A 25,591-nucleotide genomic window follows, 5' to 3' on the forward strand; every position below is an offset into this window, starting at 1 on the left:
GCTTTACATTGCAACAGTTGACATTTATTAATCAGGACTGAGTGTCGGCAATCTGAACATTTAAGAGAATTGGGTGGTGGGAGTCCAGTAGAGGAGTACATGTCAATGCACTCAGAGTAACCTTGAAGTATTTTTTTTTAATTCATTCAAGATTTGAATTACAACTATATTTCATACAAACTTCAGATCAATATTGTAGTAATTGTAGGGAAGATTTCCTCTGTGACCGACAGAGCAAACTCTTAACCTAGTAATGAAGAGCTGGTTTACAATTATTCCATTGGTACAGGGAGGAAATCTTCCACTTTTGTATTTAGTTTCCTTTTATCAAAGAAAAATATTGCACTTTTTTTTTCAGGCCACATGGGTCAGGCAAATCAAGATCCACTGCTTCAAGGCTCTAAACTATATGGCTCAAGTCAACTGCTGGAAGCTGAGAGAGAACAGTCCAGTAACCACTCCCTCAGACTTTCCTTCGCTTTCAAAAACTGCTCAACCTTTGGGGGAAATTAAACCAATGTCCAACCAAATCACTTGTACCAAACATAGATTCCATGTATTGTACCACTGATATGTTTTGAAATATTACATTTGGTTTTACTTTCATCATCTTTGTTATGATTACTATTTCTCAGTTGAAAAGTCAAATGCACGCAACATCATCATCCTTGGACGATTAAGTTTTCCAGAGTCACCCGAGTAATCCATTTTGTCCGCCCCAAAAGTAGGGCTGCAATAGGAACCTTGATACTGGGGCATTCAGCAATTCAACAGCAAAAGTACAGTTGCAAGCAATGAAGCTTCCAGATATCCACAAATTAAGTTGTAAGGAAAGAATAAGAAAACTGGTAAAATTTGCTGTTTAATTAAAAACAAACTACAAAAAGTGAGTGATCTAACTAAGGTTAAGGTTACAAATGGAACTGACCAGGCAAATTGCTCTTTATGGTGAAGACTTCAAATACCAAAAGGACACAAATAAAAATTTGGAAGTTAAGGAGTTCAAAAAAGAAATAGGTGAAACATTTCACCCAACAGACTTAATTTGAGGATGCTGCCAAAAATATGAAAGCAAAATGAACAATTTGTTCAGGAATAAAATGTCAAAATTCACAGGAATTACAATTGTCAATGAAGGAAGAGAAAATAACAGATTTTACCTGTAGCTGCAGTAACTTCAAAGTGTGAGAACAGGGAGGATCATGTGGCTTTAATGAGGATACTTAGAACAAAGCATTTAAAACATAGACAAAATTTGATTGTTTTGTCCCTCTGAAAGATGATCAATGAGCACTGTGGATAGATACCTGAAGCTTGCTACTGCCTATTGAACCATGAATCACCATCTCTAGAGTGAAAGGAAAAAATAACTCGACAGAAGGAGGAAAAATGTCACATCCACATCAGTTGAAAACAACTACTAAGATGATTAAGTCAAATCGACCCAATCCAAAAAAATCCAAATGGAATCTCTACTTAGCTTTCGTCTATCATGAGGCAAAATGCTCATGCCCGACTTAGTTCACAGTTTGGATGAAACTAATTTAAGAATGTAATACAAATAGTACGACTAGAAAACTTCTCACACGTTATGGAATTTTAATCATTATTTTCTCATCCTAAAAAGAAAACATTCGGTTAACAAATCAAATTTCATTAGCATAGATCAGATCCTCACTAAAAGCTTTTCTCCTCAGGTCTTATGCACGTGGCTTAGCACAGCAGAACGAAAACTCACCTGCAGCTGCTATTCCAATGACGACAGAAGACAAGTAAAATGACCAAGTGAGTGGCTCAATGAAAACTGCAGCGTAGGCACTGAAAAAAAGACAATTTTGACTAAATATAAATGTACCCCAATTTAACTCAGTAAATTATAATCCCTCTATTATAGTCAAGATTTTGTGAAAAATACAAGGACTCCTCCATGGAACATTGAAATAGGAAATCATCCTTTCACTGAGTACTGATGAACTCAGTGTATTTCATACAAAAGCTGAAAATAAGCTGTTTTTAAAAAAAAATCATATTTATCATTTTATGTTAAATTATGCAAAGGAATGAAATGCATTTAATTTCATGGTGAATACTGCCAAGTAATTTGGACAATATTCAGCTTGGGGAAACTTCTCATACCACAAGTGTTCACATACAGATACTGCAAATTATGATAGAAACAGAAAATTCTCGACATACAATGTAACATCTTGCTAATCTTCATAGATTTCTTTTTCCTTTGATCAGTTTTGTTACAATCCCCACAGAGACAGATAACTTTTTAAAAGAGATGAATTTCCAAAATGACCATTGGAAATAACCAAAGGACAAGATTTCATCCTTTAAGACTTCTATTGCAACAAATAAACCTAAATCAAACTTACTTAACAGGCAACTAATACATCGAACAAAAGAAGAGGTGCTTTTGCATTAACTATCTAAAGCAATCGAGATGAGTCTTACAACCCCTTTCTGTGCAATGAACTTCTAGCAGATGAGTAACATTACAAGAACAAGTCTAATGTTACTCCCAACTCTCCAGTTGGCTCATTTCTCCCCGCGCAAGGCTGCAACTTCCAGTGTTCTTTGAACGTCAGCCCAAGTTTTCCAGGCCCAACTTCCACCAGCAATGCCCATCTCAGGGACTCCTTGTTCCTAAATCTCCAAAAGACCCGTCTGTTCTGTTCCCTTCCTTTCAAACAGGAAATGGATTCTTGCAAGTATTCTGCTCCTCTATAGCGGGTAGTTGCTTTCTCTCTCTCTCTCTCCTCCCGTGTGTCTCACCAAGCAGCTGTCCCTTTATACTGTGAGCCACTGCAGAAATATGTGAAGACCGTTTCCTGATTTTGACAGATTTCTACATACAAACATAGGAACATACGAATTAGGGGCAGGGGTAGGCCACTTGGCCCTTCAAGCCTGCTCCGCCATTCAATAAGATCATGGCTGATATGATTTTAACTTGAACTATACATACTTGCCTCCCCCCGATAACCTTTCATCCCCGTGCTCATTAAGAATCTATCTACCTCTGCCTTTAAATTATTCAGATTCTGCCTCCACTTCCTTTTTAGGAAGAGAATTCCAAAGACTTACAAACCTCAAATTTTTTTCCCATCTGTCTTAAACGAGCAACCCTCTATTTTTAAACAGTGAGCCCTAGTTCTAGATTTTCCCACAAGAGGAAACATCCTTTCCACATCCACCCTGTCAAGACCCCTCAGGATCTTGTATGCTTCAATCAAGTCACCTCTTTCTCTTCTAAACTCCAGCATATACAAATCCTAGCCTGTCCAACGTTTCCTCATAAGACAATCTGCCCATTCCTGGTATTAGTCTAGCAAACCTTCTCTGAACTGTTTCTAACACATTCACATCCTTCCTTAAATAAAGAAGGCCAGTACTGCACACAGTACTCTAGATGTGGTCTCACCAATGCCCCGTGTAACTGAAGCATAACCGCCCTACTCTTGTATTCAATTTCCCTCGCAATAAACAATAACATTCTATTAGCTTTCCTAATTACTTGCTGTACCCGCATTCTATGCTTCTGTTCGAGTTCATCCCCATAACAACCAGGCCACGTAGGTCTGTCTTGGAGTGGAGGTGTTTAGTAAAACTCAACCCCCCTTTTCAGAACATTGTTTCACCTTAAGTTAAAGGAGACATTTTAAAACATAACCATCTTGTAAAGTCCAGTGTTTGTAACAGTGTATACCAAACTAATTTTGCCTTTTGTTCTTTCCTCCCACATTTCCTTGCCTTAGTTATAAACGGTTATATCGCTAAGTACTTCAGCTCTGACAAAGGATCATTAATCTGAAACGCTAAATCTACTTTTCTCTCCCCCAATGCTGCCAGACCTGCTGTGCATTTCCAGCATTTTCCATTTCTTTCTTGGATTTCCAGTATTCACAGTATGGTGTTTACCTAATAAGTTTTAAAATTGTTTTTATGTTGTGTAATGCAGGTTTTAGGTTTATCATTCCCTTACCAAGACAACTACACTATGCCTGCCATCCAGAAAGTCCTCTTAGGAGAACATAAGAAATAGGAGCAGGAGTAGAGAAGGTCATATGGCCCCTTGAGCCTGCTCTGCCTTTCGATAAGATAATGGCTGAAGTTCCACATCAACTCCATTTTCAGACTACCACCATATTCTTTGATTCTCTTGGTGCCAAAAAACAATCAATCAGTCTTGAATGTACTCATCGACTGAGCATCCACAGCCCTCTGCGGTAGAGAATTCCAAAGGTTCATAAAACTGAATGAAGAATTTTTTCATCTCAGGCCTAAATGGACAACGCCTCACCCTGAGGCTATGTACCAATTCTAGACTCTGCAGCCAAGGGAAGCAGCCTCTGAGTACCTGTGCTGTAATGCTCTCAATGTTGCCAGAGATGCTATATTTTGGTTGAGACTTTAAACCGAGGCCCCATCTGTTAACTCAGCTGAACGAAAAAGATCCCACGGCACCAGTTGAAGAAGAACAAGGGAGTAGTCACCAATGTCCTGTCCTGGCCAACATTTATCCCTCAATCAACATCACAAAAAAAAGACCATCTGTTCATTATAATATTGCTGTTTGTGGGCACTGTGATTCATGTACAATATTTAGTAACCCTTAGAAAAAATTTTTGCTTTTCCATTCTTCCTACCAAAGTGGATAATTTTACACTTCCCACCTCCTTATCCAAATCACTCAACCAGTCTTTATCTTCTTGCTGTCTCTTTGTGCCCTCCTCATAGCTTACATTCCCTTGTGGCTTTGTTGTGAAGTACCTAAAGGACACTCGACAAAGAGTCAACTGTAGGTAGTTCTTCATTTAGTACAAGCGTGTACACATGGCCCTTTCAGAATGCTCTAAAAGGCACTTTGAAGTTACAAAATTTCTGTTGGTTAGATATACCATCTTTGGGATAAACCATTATTAATTCACAATGTTCTCATCTTGTATGTCGAATCGTTAGATCCTTAATTACAAATGAGTTTACAACATAAACGTGGAATGACCTGTTCATCACCTCCGCAATTCCGGAGGAATTCGTAAAACAGTCACAGAATGACCTGACCTTTAGCACAAATGATGTTCACAGTTCATTCCAAAACAAACTTTGCTTATCTATCCTGATATTTTGCTGCTGTGCCAAGTCATCTGCATATCTCTACTTGACCCCGAGGTTAAGCAATCCAGTTTATTGCAGTAAAATTCGTGACCATTCATCAACTTATTTTATCCTGATCCAAAGGTCATATTCCTTTAGCTTTATCATGAACTGACCCATAGGTTGGCATTAGTTTCCGGGCGTGGCCAAAAGGTCATATTCATTCTATTTTTTTTTAAACTGCAGACACTTTTAAGACTTATCCAAACAACTTGTCCAAGCCTAGGTAATCACATGATGCATCCTGATATGCCTCTTCAGCTTTATATTGGCAATAAACTTGGGTGTGTTACACTTGGTCCCCTCATCTAAGTCATTGACATAGATGGCAAATAGTTGAGGTCTAAGCAATGGTCTTTGCAGCACTCCCTTAGTTACACCCTGCTATCCTGAAAATTACCCTTTTATTCTTGCGTTGCATTCTGTCCATTCACCAATCTTCAATCACTGCTGATATATGATAGTTTTTCACATAGATAGCACTGTAGTAACTCGCCAAGCCTCCTTCAACAGGACTTTCCAGCATGGGAGTGTTTTAGAAACCAAAGGGCTACCAAAAAGTTAATAAAAAAGGGAAAACATAGAATATAAGAGCAAACTAGCCAGAAATATAAAAGCTCTTACAATCTGTTTTCATAAGTTATAAAAAGGAAGAGAGTAGCTAAAGTAAACGTTGGTCCCTTAGAAGCAGAGACTGGAGAAATTATCATGGGGAATGAGGAAATGGCCTAGGTGTTGAACAAATAATTTGTCTGTCTTCACAGTAGAAGAGACAAGTTCCGTACCAGAAATAAACGGTAACCTTGGGGCAAAAAAGAGTGAGGAAATTAGGAAAGTGCATATCAGCAGAGATAAATTACTCAAGAAACTTGAAGGGCTAAAATCCAACCTGATGGCCTATAACCTGGGGTTCTAAAAGGGAGTTGCAGAGATAGTGAATATACTAGCTATGATTTTCCAAAATTCCTTAGATTCGGCAATGGTTTCAGTAGATTGTAAGTTGGCAAACGTCACATCACTTTTCAAGGAAGGAGGGTGAGAGAAAACAGTGAACTGCAGGCCAGTTAGTCGAACAGCAGTTGTTGGGAAAATGCTGGAATCTATCATTAACGAAATCTTAACAATGCACTTAGAAAAGCATAGTATGATTAGAACAAGTCATCGTGGTTTTACTAAAGGGAAATCCTGTTTGACAGATTTAAGAGTTTTTTGAGGATGTAACTTGTAGAATAGATAAAGGGAACCAGTACATGTAGTATACCTGGATTTCCAAAAGGCATTCAATAAGGTGCCACACAAAAGATTAATAGGCAAAATGAGGGCTCATGGAGTTGGGGGTAATATATTAGCATGGGTAGAGGATTGGTTAAAGGACGGAAAACAGAGAGTGGGCATAAACAGGGCTTTTTCAAGTTGGTAGGCAGTGAATAGTGGAGTGCCGCAAGGATCAGTGCTGGGGCCTCAGCTATTTATAATCTATATTACTGAATTAGATGAAGACATAGAGAGTAATGTACCTAAGTTTGCTGATGATACCAAGCTAGGTGGAAAGGTAAGCTGTGTGACAGAGAAACTGCAAAGAGATATAGACAGGTTAAGTGAGTGAGCAACAAGATGGCAGATATAGGGAAGTGTGAAGTTATTCACTTAGTACTAAGAATAAAAAAAACAGAATATTTGGTGGTGGTGTTCCCATGTGTCTGCTGCCCCTGTCCTTCTATTGGTAGAAGTCCTGGGTTTGAAGCAAAAGAACACAAGAAATAGGAGCAGGAGTAAATGAATGGTGCAGCAGGCTCAATGGGTCATGTGGTTTACTCCTGTTCCTATTTCTTGTGTTCTTTTGCTCCAAACCCAGGACCTCTACCAATAGAAGGACAGGGGCAGCAGACACATGGGAACACCACCATCATTTCTTTTACAAGATGTGGGCATCAGGGTAGTCCAGCATTTATTGCCCATCCCTAATTCCGCTTGAGGTGGTGGTGAACCTATTGCTGCAGTCCATTTGGTATAGGTACAGCTACAGTGCTGTTGGGAAGGGAGTTCCAGGATTTTGATGCAGCAACAGTGAAGTTCTTGGGAGATAGATCAATGATGCATTTAAGCTATAGCAGGACAGAAAGCCAATATCTCCCTCTAACAGATGACCTGACAATGAACAATGAAAATAGCACACCAAGGGAAGAATGAATGCTAACACTGGAAAGCCTCAATTCCATAAATTTGAAGCCGTTTTATTATTAGGTTGGAACTGCTGCAGTGGATGTGGTGTAGGTACAACCACAGTGCTGTTGGGAAGGGGGTAACCCGGATTTTGACCCAGTGAGTGAAGGAACGACAATATAGTTCCAGGTCAGGATGGCGTGTGGCTTGGGGGGGAGCTTGCAGGTGGTGATGTTCCCATGTGTCTGCTGCCCTTGTCCTTCTAGGTGGTAGAGGTTGCGGGTTTGGAATGTGTTGTCAAAGCCGCTTTGGTGAGTTGCTCCAGTGCATCTTGTAGATGGTACACACTGCTGACACTGTGCGTCAGTGGTGGAGGGAGTGAATATTTAAGGTGGTGGATGGGGTGCCAATCAAGCAAGCTTCTCGAGTGTTGTTGGAGCTGCCCTCATCCACTCGTGGCTTGTCAGATACTGAAGCAGTCTGTACACCCATCCAGGCAAGTGGAGAGTATTTCATCACACTCGTGACTTGTACCTTGTAGACGTTGCAGTCTTTGGGGAGTCAGGAGGCAAGTTACTCACTGCAGAATTCCCAACCTCTGACCTGCTCTTGTAGCCACAGTATTTATATGGCTGGTCCAGTTCAGTTTCTGGTCAATGGTAACCTCCAGGATGTTGATAAAGGGGAATCCAGTGATGATAATGCCATTGGATGTCATGGGAAGATGGTGAGATTCTCCCATGTTGGAGATGATCATTGCCTGGTACTTATGTGGCATGAATGTCACTTGCCACTTATCAGCCCAAGCTTGAATGTTGTCCAGGTCTTGCTGCATATTGACACAGACTGCTTCAGTATCTGAGGAGTCACGAATGGTGCTGAACATGGTGCAATCATCATCAAACATCCCCACTTTTGGACCTTATGATGAAGAAAAAGTCATTAGTGAAGCAGATGATGATGATTGGGTCAAGAATACTACCCTGAAGAACTTCTGCAGCAATGCCCTGGGACTGAGAGGACTGACCTCCAACAACCACAACCATCTTCCTTTGTGCTTGGTATAACTCCAACCAGTAGGAGCTGTTCCCTCCGATTTCCATTGACTTCAGTATTGCTAGGGCTCTTTGATGCCACACTCGGTCAAATGCTGCCTTGATATCACATCCCCACATCCCATGAAACAATATATATAAAAAAACTACCCCCAATTTTATAAGGAAAGATATACTGGCATTGGAGGTAGTCCAGAGAAGGTTGATTCTGAGTATGGAGGGATTTTCTTGTGAGGAGAGGTTGAGTAGGTTGGGCCTGTACTCACTGGAGTTTAGAAGAATGAGAGGGGACCTTATTGAAACATATAAGATTCTTAGGGGGCTTGACAGAGTAGATGCTGAGAGGTTGTTTCCCCTTGTGGGAGAGTCTAGGACCAGAGGGCATAATCTCAGAGTAAGGGGGCACCCATTTAAAACAGAGATGAGGAGGAATTTCTTCTCTCAGAGGTTGGTCAATCTGTGGAATTCTTTACTCCAGAGGGCTGTGGAACCTTGGTCATTAAGTATATTCAAGACAGAGATAGACAGATTTTTAATCAGTAAGGGAATCAAGGGTTATGGGGAAAAGGCAGGAAAGTGCAGTTGAGGATTATCAGATCAGCCATGATCTCATTGAATGGCAGAGCAGACTCGATGGGCCAAATGGCCTACTTCTGCTCTTACGTTTTATGGTCTTAATCCCATGAGTCCTAATCTTGTGTAACAATCATGTGGCACTTAGAATCACTTCTGCAAATCCAAGTATACTATATTCACTGGCTCTCCCTTAACCATCCTGCTAGTTACATCCACAAAAATACTAACATATTTGTCCCACTTAAGCTTTCATAAATCCACATTGATTCCGTTTAATCATTTTGTGACTTTGCTTAATCATAGAAGCAATATTTTATAATATGAAGTTTGGAAATCTGCAAACTGTGTTTAGGTTCTTTCAGTTACAGGGGAATGGTATTATACTCCTGGGCTAAACCAGCAGCAAATGCCTGCTTTAGAACCAGTGCAGCTTGAAAAAAAATATGTGTACTTGGATTGTGCATGACATAGAAAATTGTTGTAGCTTTATATACAAATACACATTAAAAACAAAATAAATTCCTCCACTTAACTGATTGTGGCAAGCGCTGATCAACAAATCCAAGGTTTGTTTCGCCAATATTCAAGATTAAAAATGGGGAAATAAAAACAGCAAATAGAAATATAGGAAGACTAAGCAGATCTCAGTGTCTTAGTTGATCAAACTCATGAGCAATATTGATGGTGCAGAGCTCCTATCTAAAAGAGGAAGCAAGAAACCTTAATTTCTCTTGAATATTCTGCCCTCCAAAATCCCTTCCCAAACCCAAAGTCTACTACTGTACAGAGGTCTAACTGCAATTGCACAGTAGTAAGAATAGAAAAGCAGAATATTTTTCAATAAAGCATGAAACTTCAACACGCTGATGTTCAGAGAAACTTGGGTGTACTCGTACAAAGAACACAGAAAGTTAGCATGCAGTGTAGCAAGCAATTAGGGAGACAAATAGCAAGTTGGCCTTTATTGCAAGACGACTGAAGTGCAAGGATAAAAGAGTCTTGCTATAATTGCATAGTGCTTTAGGGAGGCTTGAACTGGAGTACTGTGTGCAGTTTTGGTCTCATTATCTAAGGAAGGGGATGCTTGCTTGAGAGATGGTACAATGAAGGCTCATTAGATTGGTTCCTGGGATGAAAGGGTTGTCCTTTGATGAGAGGCTAAGTGGAATGGGCTTAAACTCTCAGGAGTCTAGATCCCATTGAAACATACAAGATTCTGAAGGGCTCAATAAGGTAAACACTCAGATTATTTCACCTGGTTGGGAAAGCTAGAACATGGGGTCACAGTCTGAGAATGAAGGGTCAACCATTTAGGCCTGAAATGGGCTTCACTCAGTGAGCTGTGAATCTTTGGGATTTTCTACCCCAGAGGACAGTGAGATAGATAACTTTGGGTTTCTAGGGGAATTAAGGGATATGGAAAACAGGTGGAAAAATGGAGCTGAGGTAGAAAATCAACCATGGTTTTATTGAATGGCAGAACAAGCTCAAAGAGCTGTATGGTCAACGCCTGTTCTTATTTCTAAGATGAAAATATTCTGAACTTGCTTACTTGTTGTGTTAGATACAAATGGTACACAGGAAAATAATTTCTGAGAATGCAGGAGAAAATAACAATACAAGAAAGTGAACTTGTTATTTGTTTATCTTACCTGTAAACTAATCCAGAAATGAACATAGAAAGTCGAGCTCCCAAAAGAGCAACAATTGATGGAGTCAAAAGATTCGAGGCAGAAAATACAGTATAGATTATAGCCAAGCTACAAGAGAAATAAAAGCAGTGTTAGCACAACAAAATGCTGGATATAACTATATCCTAATCTACATCAGTTGGAATAATAATATGTATACAAAAATTTAAATCATGCACAAATACACAAATTATGAACTTTTCTGGCCTCTTAACTGCAGATAAATGGTTATGTGTAAATATATTGTTTTGTATTACAAAGCTGTGTAGCTCTATTAAGGCATTTGCAAGACATGACATTTCAGCATAATATTGCAGTCTCCATACAATATCACTATGCAGAGGAAGATAAACAAAGAAACACCTGGTATATCCACTTCCTTGAAACCGGGTACTGTTGATGCTCTTGATGACTGTTTGCTGTCAGATAAAAATCAATGTTACTTTAATAGAAGAACAAGATATTCTACACAATCAATCTTCAGCATATGCTCATCTTTTACAAGCTACTGCGGTGACTCAGAGCAACCGTGTTAGGGATGAACATGACAAAGTAGAGACTTTGAGGACTTAAGCTTCTCAAACAAGGACAGTGGCCATGGATAAGCACTTTGGTGATGTAATGATACCTGATGTTGGCCGGTTACATCAGTCTACACATTATTAGACATATTTTTCAAGTTGTTCTGTTGGAGATTGGTTATTTGCTTGAAATGGGATTTTACCCAGCCTCATTTGACCAGTTGCTGAAATCAGTCTCAAATTGCAAATAATTACTTCCATGGCCATGCATTAATACATTCAGTTCAGGGGTATAACCTGACATATACCAATGCAGGTTTGAATTTAGTCTCAACACTGAGAGTTTTCAATCAAATTACAAATTCAATCCACTCAATAAATTCAAAAGTTATGAATTAAAAGTGTTTTTCAAATCTATAAGACCATAAGGCGTAGGAGCATAAGTAGGCTGACCTGATAATCCTCAACTCCACTTTCCTGCCTTTTCCCCAGAACCCTCAATTCCCTTATTGATTAGAAATCTCAGCCTTGAATATACTTAACAACCCAGCCTCTACAGCCCTCTGCGGTAAAGAATTCCACAGATTCATTTACCCTCAGAGAAGAAATTCCTCCTCATTGGTCTTAAATGGGTGACACCTTACTCTGAGATTATGCCCTCTGGTCCTAAACTCTCCCACAAGGGTAAACAAACTCTCAGCATCTACCCTGTCAAGCCCCCTAAGAATCTTATATGTTTCAATAAGGTCCCCTCTCATTCTTCTAAACTCCAATGAGAACAGGCCCAACCGACTCAACTCTCCTCATAATAAAATCCCTCTATACCCGGGATCAACCTAGTGAACCTTCTCTGGACTACCTCCAATGCCAGTATATCTTTCCTTAGATAAGGGGACCAAAACTGCTCACAGTATTCTCGGTGCAGTCTAACTAATGCCTTGTATAGTTTTAGCAAGACTTCCCTATTTTCATACTCCATTCCCTTTGAGACAAAGACCAACATTCCATTTGCCATCCCTATTGCCTGAACTTGTATGTTAACTTTTTGGGATTCATGCATGAGAATTCCCCAATCCCTCTGTGTTGCAGCCTTCTGCAGTCTTTCTCCATTGAAATAATATTCAGCTCCTCTATTCTTCATGCCAAAGTGCATAACCTCTCATTTTCCCACATTATATTACATCTGCCAAGTTTTTGCCTACTCACTTAACCTGTCTATATCCCTCTGTAGACTCTTTGTGTCATCCTCACCACTTGCCTTCCCATCTATTTTTGTGTTGCCCGCAAACTTGACAATAGTACATTCACTTCTCTCATCCAAGTCATTAATATATATTATAAATAATTGTGGCCCTAGCACTGATCCCTGTGGCACTCCACTAATTACAGGCTGCCATCCTGAAAATGCCCCCCTTACCCCAACTCTCTGTCTTCTATTAGTTAGCCAATCCTCTATCCATGCTAATATACTACCCCCAACACCATGGGCTCTTATCTTATTAAGTAGCCTTATGTGCAATACCTTATCAAACGCCTTTTGGAAATCCAAATATATTACATTCACTAGTTCCCCTTTATCTATCCTGCTTATTACCTCTTCAAACAATTCTAATAAATTTGCCAGGCATGATTTCCCATTCATGAAGCCATATCTTTGTTGTGAGTCATGAACTATTTTCTTAAATGTCTGCCATCGTCCCCCACCGTCTTTTCTGCTAAACTCCTTTCCCAGTAGGTGAAGGGTGCCGGTGCTCAACTAGTGAACACTTCATTTTTGGCACACAAAGAAGCACTTACAAGTCAGATACACTATAAGACATATAATCAGACCAGTTTTTCCTATTTCTCAAACCAGCTGCCCTTACAGTCAAACTTGATAAGCATCATGCTATGAACTTGCACGAGAGCCTGACTTGAGACGATCAAGTTTATTTCATACAGGGTCCTCACAACATACACACACCTATACATATTTTTAAAAATGTCACTTCTATTGCTTCATGTTGCCAACAGCTTTGTGAAAGTTAACACAACTGTATGATCCAGCCCATGTTTATCACGAATTTTATCCCTCAACAAACTTAATGATGCTTAACCTTCACTTTCCAGTAACAGAAACTTATCACATACTTTAAATTTGAGAAGAATCACTGATACAATTTACATTTATATGGTGCCTTTAAAGTCGGAAAAAGTTCCCAGGCACTTCACAAGATCATAAATTAGACAAAAATTGACACCAAGTCAAAGGAGGATATACCAATGAGTGACTAAAATCTTGGATAAAGGGGAAAGTTTCAATGAACACCCTTATAAGGAGAAAAAAATAGAAAGGTTGAGGGATGGAATTCGAGAACTTGGGCTCATATAGCTGAAGGCACAGCTACTAATGTTGGTGTGAATGGAGTTGGTGGATTCAGAAGAGGCTAGTTCTTGAAGGGTTGTAGGGCTGGAGGAGGTCACAAAGAGTGAGAAGGGCAAGGTCATGGTGGAGCGAGAGCCACTGCAAACCAGAGAGGATAAAGCAATGAAGTTGCGGGTTAGGATATAGGCAGTAGTTTTGGATGAGCTTTGAACAGCAGGGGCACATTAGCTATCATGCGGAACAGAGACGGGAGCTAGGTGTTTGGCAATTTAGTGGGGGTAGGATTAAGAGAACAGGAGGTGGACTTCAAGATGATGATGAGCTTGGAGAGGGTCTGAGGAGAGATATGAAGAAGATGCAAGTTCAGAGCTAGATCGGTGGGGGAGAAATCTTGGCTTGGTAAGCAAGATTGCAGCTGAAAGGTTGGTCTCAATTTTAGTGGCAATGAAGTCTATGAGCTCCTCGCAGTTGTTGTTGGAAGAGAGGTTGGAAGAAGAGGGGTTTAAGGAGACAGACAGTGGCGGAGAAAAGAAGCCCAGGGGTTCTCTTTGAATTCCAGGATAATCATGGAGTAGTGAGCAGTTTGGCAGAAGTGCATAGGGCCAAATAGTGCTTAATGTGGTCCAGCCAGGTCTAGTGATGAATGGCTAAGCCAGTTGTCTGCCATATGCTTTCAAGTGTGCACCTATAAGGTTCTTGGATTTGACACTAATTTTTGGTTGCAAATAATCTTCATCAAGTTTGACCGAGTCTTGACACATACAAAGTCTAAAGCAATAGTCAAACAGAGAAATCAACAATATTATCTGCTTCTGCTCTGGGTAGAGAATGTAACCTTTGTCGAATTTTTCCACTTATGTTGCTCTCTAAGAATTGTGAAAGAAGGCTCAAGATCTTTACGGAGCTCTAGTCACTCACAGACATCCCTTAAAATTGTGCTGCATTTCAGTTTTCTAACTTAACTGTTCATCATCGACTTGTTTATTTGTGATATAGGCTACCCTATCCTCTAGAACATCATCGACACCTTGTTAACCATTCCATGCTGACAAAAAAACTCTCCTTGCTGACAAAGCTTGATTGTTAAATGTCACCCATAACTTGAAGAATGCTGGGAATGAACAACTTCAACCATTTAATTTCTAGCTTTAATACAAGTCTGCAAGCTATTTATAAATGAAAACATATCATACAACGTTAATCAAATTCTACGTTTAAATGCATACAAAGTATTTTACATACTGCTTGGATTTAGTGAAGCAAAGGATGGGAGAGAGTAAAGGTTTTACTGGGGGTAAAGGTATCACAGGCCAAGATGAGGAGCAACTGAGTATGTCAGCTGCTGCATAAGTATAGTTGTGATCAGAGTGTTAAAGGCAGGACAATAGGGAGTTTGAAAGTACTGTTGTAAGTAACTTAGAGCGGTTCTTTTCCGGGGACGGACACTGGGCTTGAGCTTGTCTGGGGGGGAACCATGAGCTCTGAGGGATATAAACACACACACTTTCCATTCAACTGTAGTGCCTTTACTGGTTAACTTGTTAAAATATATTTCTGAAACTATACTTGAACCATTCATTGTACAAGGACAGAATGAAGACTCCACAATTGCCCTCAACATGTCTGCAGTGACGAGGAGGAAATTAGTGGTTTTGTTTCTGATCACAATCTAGTCACCCCTGCTGGAACCTGCTGATGTGTGGATGCTAAACGCCAACAAATGCACTCAGCTTGATAAACTGAGCAATCTACTAATAGTGTGTCAAAGTTCACACAAGAACATGGACTTTGATGGGATCTTGTGCTAAATTGGGTAAACTCAGATGTAATTAGAATGCTTCATTTTTTAAAAAAAACTTGCATTACAATTTTACTCTTAACTCTTCCCAACCAGAAAATACAACAGATCATTTTACACAAAGAAAACACTGATCTTACAAACTTCAGATTGGGGCCACACAATCTGCATTTAACCTACCTTTTCAGTTCTAAACCTACAGAGGAATTTTCACTGGTTAACTCATTTAAACATCGTATAAACTACCTATTTCCACACAAAGATTTTTAAGGACAATGAGATATTAAGTTTGTATTAAAAGTCTCTATCATATTACGACAAAATACTTTCAGAAAATGTAAAAGTCTACTAATCCCTTCCACCATTAAATAAAATTATGGAAGCACCCTGGATTCAGGTACAGGAACAAGCACTTACTTCAATGTTGCCACAGGTTTGAAAGGCGCTGAAAACGAACATAAAGCTGAAGCCCAAAATTATGACATTCATGAGTTTTGTTCCTTTTGCCATCATTGTTAAATGTCCAGCTTGTCAGGCTGCTTTTCTAGGTAATAATGTATCTTAAATCTCACTTTTGTCAATAACAATCTTCAAAACAATACTCATCCTAATTCCAGGCATTGGATTGCCATAAGGACTCTCCCTCCCTCTCTCTCTCACCCCCCTCCTCACACTCTCTCGCACCCCTCCTCCTCACACTCTCTCTCTCCCCCTCCTCCTCCTCACACTCTCTCTCACCCCCTCCTCCTCACACTCTCTCTCTCACCCCCCCCTCCTCCTCACACTCTCTCTCTCTCTCTCACCCCCTCCTCCTCCTCACACTCTCTCTCTCTCTCTCTCTCACCCCCTCCTCCTCCTCACACTCTCTCTCTCTCTCTCTCACCCCCTCCTCCTCCTCACACTCTCTCTCTCTCTCTCTCACCCCCTCCTCCTCCTCACACTCTCTCTCTCTCTCTCTCTCACCCCCTCCTCCTCCTCACACTCTCTCTCCCTCTCTCTCTCTCACCCCCTCCTCCTCCTCACACTCTCTTTCTCTCTCTCTCACCCCCTCCTCCTCCTCACACTCTCTCTCTCTCTCACCCCCTCCTCCTCCTCACACTCTCTCTCTCTCTCACCCCCTCCTCCTCCTCACACTCTCTCTCTCTCTCACCCCCTCCTCCTCCTCACACTCTCTCTCTCTCTCACCCCCTCCTCCTCCTCACTCTCTCTCTCTCTCTCACCCCCTCCTCCTCCTCACTCTCTCTCTCTCTCACCCCCTCCTCCTCCTCACACTCTCTCTCTCTCTCACCCCCTCCTCCTCCTCACACTCTCTCTCTCTCTCACCCCCTCCTCCTCCTCACACTCTCTCTCTCTCTCACCCCCTCCTCCTCCTCACACTCTCTCTCTCTCTCTCACCCCCTCCTCCTCACTCACTCTCTCTCACCCCCTCCTCCTCCTCACACACTCTCTCTCACCCCCTCCTCCTCACACACTCTCTCTCACCCCCTCCTCCTCCTCACACACTCTCTCTCACCCCCTCCTCCTCCTCACACACTCTCACCCCCTCCTCCTCCTCACACTCTCTCACCCCCTCCTCCTCCTCACACTCTCTCACCCCCTCCTCCTCCTCACACTCTCTCACCCCCTCCTCCTCCTCACACTCTCTCACCCCCTCCTCCTCCTCACACTCTCTCACCCCCTGGGCCTCCTCCTCACACTCCCCCACCTCCTCCTCTCTCTCACCCCACCTCCTCCTCCCCCTCCTCACACTCTCTCTCACCCCCTCCCCCTCCTCACACTCTCTCTCACCCCCTCCCCCTCCTCACACTCTCTCTCACCCCCTCCCCCTCCTCACACTCTCTCTCACCCCCTCCCCCTCCTCACACTCACTCACTCACCCCCCTCCTCAAACTCTCTCACCCCACCTCCTCCCCTCCTCACACTCACTCACTCACTCACCCCCTCCTCAAACTCTCTCACCCCACCTCCTCCCCCTCCTCACTCACTCACTCACCCCCTCCTCAAACTCTCTCACTCCCCCTCCTCACTCACCCCCCTCCTCAAACTCTCTCACCCCACCTCCTCCTCCTCACTCTCCCCCTCAGCCTCTCCTTCCCCTCACTCTATGCTCTGACATATGTTCACAACCACAAACAACCGCCTCCCACCGGAAACGGCAAACGCATGCGCTATAATCCAAATGAACCTTAGCATTCGAAATTTTCCGGTCAAGCCGATTTCGATCGGTGTGCAAAAGTTGTATGTAACACTATGGCGAGCGATTTCCCGTTCGACAATGAACGCCATGTTTTACGTGGTTGACATGCAGAAACGTGTTTTCAAGAATAACCGGCAGTTTGACCTGAAGATAAAAACAAAATACTGCTTTAGTTTGACCTGAAGGGATGAGAACTACAATTCCCAGGAGGCGCCGCGGCTTGAAGGATTTATTTCCTGAGTCGACTATGAAAAAATATTTACAGAAATTAAGAGGGTTGATTGTAAAATGAAGGGTGTACGGTACAGATTTTTTTATAGTTGATAAAAATGTAATTTGTTCAGTTTTTTCTCCAAGTGAGGGTGTGTTTCCGGGTCAGGCGGGGCGCCATCTTGTGATTGTCACTGGATTAGGCGGTGGTTTGTGGCGGGTTTCACACTGATCCAGTGTCGACATATTTCCCCTTTAACCTGCCGAAACCAAGGCCGATTAGCGATGAGTTACGGTCGAATGCCGCCCGATATCGAGGGGATGACTTCGCTGAAGGTGGACAACCTGACTTACCGCACGTCGCCTGAGACGCTGAAGCGCGTGTTTGAGAAGTACGGCAAAGTGGGAGACGTTTACATCCCCCGGGACCGCTTCACCCGGGAGAGCCGCGGCTTCGCCTTCGTCCGCTTCCACGACAAGCGGGACGCCGAGGATGCCATCGACGCCATGGACGGCGCAGTGCTGGACGGCAGGGAACTGAGGGTGCAGATGGCGCGCTACGGCCGCCCGGCCGAATCCCACCGGAGAGGAGGCTCGTCCCGCCGGTATGGCGGCGCTTACGGCAGGAGAAGCCGCAGGTTAGTGAAGGGGAGGAGGGGGGGGAAGCACCCTTTATTTTCCCGAATTTTCTGAGACAAACTGAATACTTATTAAAGCCCCTGCATCGGCTCTCACTCTTCAATAAAGTTTTTTTAAGGTCGGCCATTAGCTACAAATCTAGGGGTGGTCAGTGTTTGCTTCAGGCTGAGGGCAGACATCGACTTCAACTTAGTGCACGTTCAGCGAGTCCAAATAAATTTGCCTACAAAAGACAATCATTTTGGTTTAACTTGAAACCAAAAGGCTGGTAGGGTTTTTTTTTTTACGTAACTATAGTTTTTTTAGTAGAAGAACTATAGTTTTCTCTAGTAAATACACATTTTCCTTTTAACCTTTTGTTTTTGTAGTGCCAGCTAATAGATATCTCACTGAGGGAGGCTCTGTTTTCACAGGCTCTAGACGGTTATTAAAAGTTGACTCTTTTGTTGCAGTTCTCACGATAAGGATGTGCTCATTGAGCCTGGCCGTAAAGGATTTTGTAGTATCTGTGAACGAACAGTGCAGTTGGACTTCGTAGTTAAAAAGTGTTTTTTTTGTTTATCATTGGTTTAGCAATTACAGCATTTGAAAAGAGGAGTTATGGCAGACAGCAGGTGGCACTTTTTTTTGTTTTTTTTTGATGATATAGAGACAATTGAGGTTAATTGCAAATAGATGTAATGGATATTTTTCGGAGATTGAGCTTGACCCTTAAAAAACCTATGATACAATAATGGCAATTTCTTTTGGGTTTCTAATGGAATTTGTAGACATGTTTTCTGAAGCATATCTTGTGTTTTTGCTGTAATCCCGTTTATTTGGTTCCATAAAAATTTTTTGGAAAAATGCTCATCAGGTTTCCACAGAACAATGTACTTCTTCAATCTGTGCAAGTCCCTGGTGCAGGGGTGGTTTATTTCCAGGCCATTTCAGCCCTTGTTTAATATATGAATGACCGTGATTGTCTGAGAGTGCTATATTCTTTTCCTTTTTGGGAGATTATTTGGCTTGACTATTCAGTTTGCTTGGCATCTGCGAATTACAGGCATGATGTTGCATTCAATAATTAAATCGTAGTCAAATGGGAAAAGTCTATGACTAGACTACCTGATTGCGACTTATCAGCTTTCCTGTCTCGATTTCCTTGTGTGCCTTGATTTACTGATCAGGTGGAGTGGAAAGCGTTGTATTATGTTGAGTTTCATGAGTTCAGCTGAAGTCAAGCTGGAAAGACTGCTGATAAGTAACTTGCAGTGGCTGTTGGAAAGTGCGCACATGTGGATTTCAGTTGAAGGTTTGTTCTTATCTGCATTGTCCCGTGGTTACGTTTCTTAGCCAATACTTGTGAACCATGTACACAGGTTAAAGATGACAGTTTAAGGCAACTGTTCCCTATGGAGCTCTATTTCAGTATATGTAAGCGGTGTAAGGAGAGTGAAATTTGCAAAACAATAGTTTTGTGCCTACTTATCAGTGGGTTTTATATGCCTTTGCTTGTTTTTTTCCACTTAATTGTCTCGCTAAAAGTATCTTTTTCTCTTAGTCCTAGAAGACGACGTCGATCTCGTACAAGATCCAGAAGCCGAACTAGATCAAGATCTCGCTACAGCAGGTCCAGGTCTCGATCATATTCTCGATCTAGAACCCGTTCAAAATCTAGATCTGTTGAAAGATCAAGGTCCAAGTCAAAGTCTAAATCAAAGTCAAGATCTCGGTCCAGATCGAGGACAAGGTCTAGAAGCGGATCTCAGATGTCTCAAGGGTCAAAGTCGAAATCCAGGTCTAGAACCCCAATTTATTCAAGATCTCCACAGAAAGATGGAATTGAATCACCATAAAAAAGCGGTAAATTGCACCAAAGTAAGTAAATACACAAAAGTGGTGGAATTATTTTTAGTATCTTTTACATTGGATAATAAAACACACTTATGGTTTTATGGAAAACATAGAACTGGCATATCTAGATAATTTGTTTTAAGAGTTGCATTAAACTACTGTGTAACCGATGGGAAAAGTCTCGATGCAGACTCCTTTAGTCCTTAACTTGCAGTGGAATTTGTCATTGGAAGACATTTTCCCCAACTACCAGTTTTATGCGGTTGAAACCTTTGCGTTGTTTATCTGTTTGCTACTGTTCATGCAACTAAAACTTTCATCCCTGAATGCCAATTCAACATGGGCAGTTAGTAAATAATACTGCAAACTGACTAGTCCTGTGTATGCCATCATTTGAGAGTTGATGACTTCACTTTGGATCAGCAACCAGGAGCAAAAACTGTGTAATTGCCTCTTGAGACTGGAGGTATTGACTGAATTTGCAAGGAGCTCCAGCTGGAAAATATTGGGTCCAGAGGCAGTGTGATGCTGGTAATTACTTCATTATTCAAACCTCCCCTCAATGTGCATCAATAAGAGAGAAAAAAAATCTCCAGAGAAAATCCTTGCATTAATGAAAATTGTTTACAAGGAATTGTTTACCTTAACTTGCATTTTTTCCTATTTAGCAGGGGTACTGGCCTGGAGGAGTTGCTGTGCCCAGCAGTGTGAGAGCTGAATGAACAAACAGTTGAAATTGCAGAGTTGCTGAAGTCATGATGCCAAGATGCTGCCTCTTCTGATAATTTGGCTCCTTCACACTTAAGGCACAGTAACTTTTTCAAACCATTTCCTTAGTTTATCATCCACATTCGTGTTTGCACAGCAGCAGCAGCAATAGGAAGTCAGGAAATATGGTAATTAATTCTATTTCTTTAAAGAGGTAGTGATATAAACACTGAGAATGTGGTGGTTGAACCAAAAAACAATATATGCTGCTGGTTCCTCTATGCTTTAGGGACTTTGGAGAATTTGAGAGTCCTGTGCACTCAATTTCAACTCACGAAGAGCCTTGCTGTCTGAAGTTTAATGGTTGGTAAATGCTGTTCCGGAGATAAGTATGATTCTCAAAAAAGCCAGAAAATATTAGAATTGCATAGCAAAGCTGTTAGCATCTGAAGAGAGAAAACAATGGTTCATGTTTGAGATTGAGGCCATTTGTTGCATTGAACAGAAGGAGAATTTGACCACTTCCTCCAATTTTTTTTAACCTGTACTATCCAATTTGTTGAAGCCAGTATGAAATGGACACTTCAAGTGATTCAAGTAGTTCTTGATCATGTGGGAGTTTTATTTTTCTAATTGCAGTATTATTTTCAAATTATGCATCTGGCCATGGGGGAAAAATAACTTGATGTAATATTACAATGGATTGCTTTTTTGGCACCCATCTGCAGAGTAAAACTGGGCTATGCCAGTATGTGCCTTGTCTTCAACTTTGCTTTTCCACCCATTTCCTTTTTCCAAAAGAGTCATTGTTAACTTCTATGAATAAGACTTCTCTGCTGCCTACTAACTTAGTTGTGCCTGCATAAATGCAGAGGGCAGCAAGCAAAGATCAATTTCGTTAGAATGATGTGCCCTCCAGTCTCCATTAAGTTTAACTTTTTGCCTATTACATCTTGTATGCCTTTGAACCCTTCATTCTTGTACATTATTGTCCAGAGTTTCCATAACTGGATAGGTATGAAAACAATCGTTGTAAGTGGACCTTTCCATCCTTGTAACTTCAAAATATCTCTTGTTTTGCATTTTTAAAATTAGCTTGTCTTCATTTGTAGAAATCTGATTGCCTTTGTTAAAGTGATTACTGTGTCACTGGGCCTAGTCTCTTAATGCTAGGGATAGCAAATATGGCGATGTCATTTCATTGAATGCGACTCCTGTGCTCCAGCAGCATGTTTGATCTCACACTCGGGTGACAGCTGCTCTGAGCACCTTGTGTACTTTTTTACCTCTCCACCCTTTCTTTGCTCCATTTCTTGCACCGTCAGACCTTCACTTACAGCCTGCACTTTCTCCTCATGTTCTCCACCCCCACCCATCCTTTTTTTTGCATCTAGCTTCAGCCTGCAACCACGATCCAATCACTCCTCAAATTCTCTAATCCAGCAGTGGAACTTTAGTGCATATTGCCAACAAAACTTCTCTGATAGTTGAATGCTAAGCAAAAGTAATCTGCAGTTTAGTGACACTCATGAAGCCCCAAAATCACAAGATGAGATATTTCCATGCACACTTTCTTGATCTATCAGTTTTCAGTTCATTTGTTTGGTCCAATATACCCATCAATATTTTGCAAATTTTAACGCTGCTTTTAATGACCAAATGGTAAAGTTCAAGCTTTCTCAATCTTTCGTCATAAAGTAGACTATCTTATTTCAGTTACATAATTCCTTACTTTTGGAAATAAAATGCCCAGGGTTGAAAAATGAACCTCTTTCAGAAGTGAAGTAGTTTGGTTCTCATTTTTAACTAACATTTTTGTTTGCAGTTCATCTATTCAAATTTTAAATGTTTGGAAAATGGAAAATTTGTTGGTTGACATTGCAAGTTTTTTTTGTTATTACATTTCTACATTGCCGGCTGCTTCAGATGTCATAAAATTAATGGTAAAGTTGCATCTTGCTACCGTGATAACAACAGATCCCACATCATTATGATCATCGAAACGTTTTCTATCCAAAATAAGATTTGAAATTGTCATTAGATATGAGTTAATTTCTCAGAACAATTTTATGTAAGGTGGGGCGTAAAATTTTTCTTTGGGCAGAGTCAACTAATTTCCATCACCTGTAATGGTTTCAAAGCTTGCCATACAGTGTGTGGCATAAAGATTTTGATACCTAAAATTTGAGAATCAAATATTTAATATACTCTTGCATTAATTTTGGCAAGGCTGCAATTATTTACCCCCAATTTGCACTGAGAAAGTGGAGGTGAACCACCTTCAGCTGCTACAGTCCTTGTGGTTGAATGACAATAGTAGCAGTGATGCTCCAGTGATGTTGGGTAGGGACTTCAGACTTTCACCCAACAGTGATGAAGGAACAGCTATTTTTAGTCCCAATTCAGAATCCATTTGTGTCTTGGGGATCATGATGATGTATCCATGATTTTGCTTCTCGTGTTCTTCAGGGTGGTAGAGGTCATGTGGCAGGTAGGTGCTGTTGGAGTAAGCTTGGTGAGTTGATGTACTGCATCCTGTGGATTATATGTACTGCAGTCGCAATACACTGATGGTGGAGGGATGGATATTGAGTTCACTGGCAAGGGTGCTGAGCAAGAGGATTGCTTTGTCTTGGATAGTGCCACTTTTCTTCAGTTTTGTTGTGGCTGCATCCATCCAGGCAACTGGTGAGTATTTCATCAAGCTCCTGAATTTCAAGTGTGGGATTAATATAAATGTTGAGGTCTTGGATTAATATTACTATTAAAATGCAGTCAAGTATAGATATATAAAATCAACTCTGCTTTATATAGCATTTAAATGTTAGCAGCTATAATTGTAAAATTTTGTCTGAAAGTAAAATAACCAGGAACTACACCTGCACTACAGACTAACATTTCATTGAACCTGGTGATAAAACCATTGGGGCATTCCAAGATTTGGACCAGCATCCATTTCATTTTCTCTGCTTGAGAAAATACGTTGATGCGATTTAACTTCAAGATTTGTTTTGAGATTTAACATTAATCTTGCGATCTATGTAAAATAAAACAAATTATTTGCAGTGAAATATTACTGAAATTGCAGTAAAATATCTAACTCCCTGTGTTGTCTTTTAGAATTTTAGGCTTCGTAGGTAATACTGTAGCACTTTGATAGTGAAGGTGGGGCTATGAAGAATTGTTTTCTGGCACTTATTTGGGAGGTGCACAGAACCAAAATTGAAAAATGTACTTTCTGAAGAATTCATGTTGGATTGTGTTCTTAAATTGCATTGTGCTCCAGAAATGAGAACTAAAATATTTATATTTTTATGTAGAATTTTATTCATGTTGAATCCCAAACTTTCTAGTACTGTTTTAATGTTTTCCATTTAGCATTTGCAAAATTTTTAGCACCAGCTGCTTTTCTTGTTCTAACATCTTGACATTAAGGCAAATTTAATTTCTGTTCTAGAGGTGACCTTGTATCTTCAGTCAGGTATACAATCAAGCTTTGAGGGTTTAAATGGTGTGGATCTTTAATATTTTTAAATTAACTATTCAGATCCAATACCATGTGACCCCAAAATTCGATACATGTCAATTTAATGGAATGTGCTCTTTGGGGAAAGTGCACTTTTATTATTTAATTATCCTGTTTTTAAAAGCAGAGGGAAAGGCTGTGGTGTTGATCAGGTGAGCCACCTATGTGGACTAAATGTAACTTTTACAGTTCTAGTAAACAAGGTTATTTTGGATACTTTCTACAGTTGTCAAATAGAATATACATTTTTAACTTTTAACTTCTCTTTTTGTTCCAGATATTCTGGATGGCTGGAAGATTTACGTGGTAGATGCCTTGCAAGAAATATCATCTCTTGCCTTCTGTTTAGGTGATGGAGAGACCTTCCTAAAATAAGCAGTGATCTACTTAAAAGGTTATTATAACATCATTGTTTATAATAGGTTTTGTCAGTTTAATTCTTCAATTAAAATTAGTGTCTGAGAAGGCTCATTATATGTTATGTGCCATCTGTGTTGCTATTACTTAAACTTCTTACAATTTAGTGAAATGTTCGACTTCAGATGCATTTTGGCTTGGATTTGTACATAAGGTAAAAAGCATGGAACGTATTTCCAGGTTTTGTAATTTTTTTTCTGTACGCTGAAGTAATTATCTTTTAAATTTCAACTTTGCATATGTCTTTTTCTGTTTTTTTTTCTTTCAGTCCAATACTAATCTTATTGTCTCATGTATTTTTGTGCACTAGGCGCAGTTGTGTAGCAGTTCTGTAAAGCGGGTTAGCTGTAAGGTGGCGTGTTGCAGTGCAGTGCAGAGTGCTTGGCTGTGTCCTGTATTCTCCTGATTGCTCCTGTAATGATGCCTTGACGTGCAGAAAATATGGCTGTCCAGTAAAATGCCTGTCAGCTGCACCTCCAGAGACGTGGCTGCGTGTAAATTATGGAGCAGGCAGTAAGCACCTTTAGCTACCTTGTTTTTGTACTTGGTAATGTGGTTTATCCATTTACAATTGGAATACACTGTTTAGAATGCTGTTAATTTTGAAATTGATTGTAATTAACAGTTTTATTTGTTTCAGTACATAAAATCCTGTACAACTTGTATTTCTGTAATTAATTAAAGATTTTTTTCTTGGTGTTAATTGTTCTATTTATGACTATTGAT

At 40.6% G+C, this 25,591-nt stretch overlaps 2 protein-coding genes across 5 annotated transcripts in view; one reads left to right on the top strand and one right to left on the bottom strand.

Annotated features, from left to right (window-relative positions):
• The window catches only part of mfsd11 (major facilitator superfamily domain containing 11), a 34,408-nt gene extending 18,410 nt beyond the window's left edge, over positions 1-15,998 (bottom strand). Inside the window, exons 1-4 of the mRNA XM_078570938.1 lie at positions 15,750-15,998; positions 11,012-11,067; positions 10,610-10,717; positions 1,739-1,818 (exon numbers count right to left, since the gene is read on the bottom strand). Coding sequence (XP_078427064.1) covers positions 1,739-1,818; positions 10,610-10,717; positions 11,012-11,067; positions 15,750-15,845 — 340 coding nt within the window. The 5' untranslated portion in view covers positions 15,846-15,998. The remainder of the gene's footprint in view (positions 1-1,738; positions 1,819-10,609; positions 10,718-11,011; positions 11,068-15,749) is intronic.
• Positions 15,999-17,804: 1,806 nt separating this feature from the next.
• On the top strand, positions 17,805-25,562 carry LOC144699749 (serine/arginine-rich splicing factor 2-like). 4 transcript variants are annotated; one of them, XR_013580609.1, is made up of 5 exons: positions 17,805-18,377; positions 19,922-20,238; positions 20,883-21,110; positions 24,726-24,842; positions 25,176-25,562. XR_013580609.1 is itself a non-coding variant. In XM_078570954.1 (3 exons), exons 1-2 carry the CDS (start codon positions 18,025-18,027, stop codon positions 20,214-20,216), a joined length of 648 nt encoding a protein of 215 aa, XP_078427080.1. In that variant the 5' UTR covers positions 17,810-18,024; the 3' UTR covers positions 20,217-20,238; positions 24,726-25,562. The 4 variants fall into 4 exon arrangements, 1 of the variants encoding a protein (XP_078427080.1); XR_013580608.1 differs by having other exon boundaries at positions 24,726-25,562; XR_013580607.1 differs by lacking the exon at positions 20,883-21,110 and having other exon boundaries at positions 17,810-18,377.
• Positions 25,563-25,591: the final 29 nt, after the last annotated feature.

This window comes from Cetorhinus maximus, chromosome 24 (genome assembly GCF_964194155.1).
Source record: "Cetorhinus maximus chromosome 24, sCetMax3.hap1.1, whole genome shotgun sequence".
In the NCBI taxonomy this organism is placed as follows: Eukaryota; Metazoa; Chordata; class Chondrichthyes; order Lamniformes; family Cetorhinidae; genus Cetorhinus; species Cetorhinus maximus.

Excerpts from the sequence above, each read along its gene's own strand:
- LOC144699749 (XM_078570954.1), top strand. The coding sequence starts at position 18,025 with ATGAGTTACGGTCGAATGCCGCCCGATATCGAGGGGATGACTTCGCTG. Across the intron at positions 18,378-19,921 it reads TACGGCAGGAGAAGCCGCAG|TCCTAGAAGACGACGTCGAT; the intron begins GTTAGTGAAGGG and ends TTTTTCTCTTAG.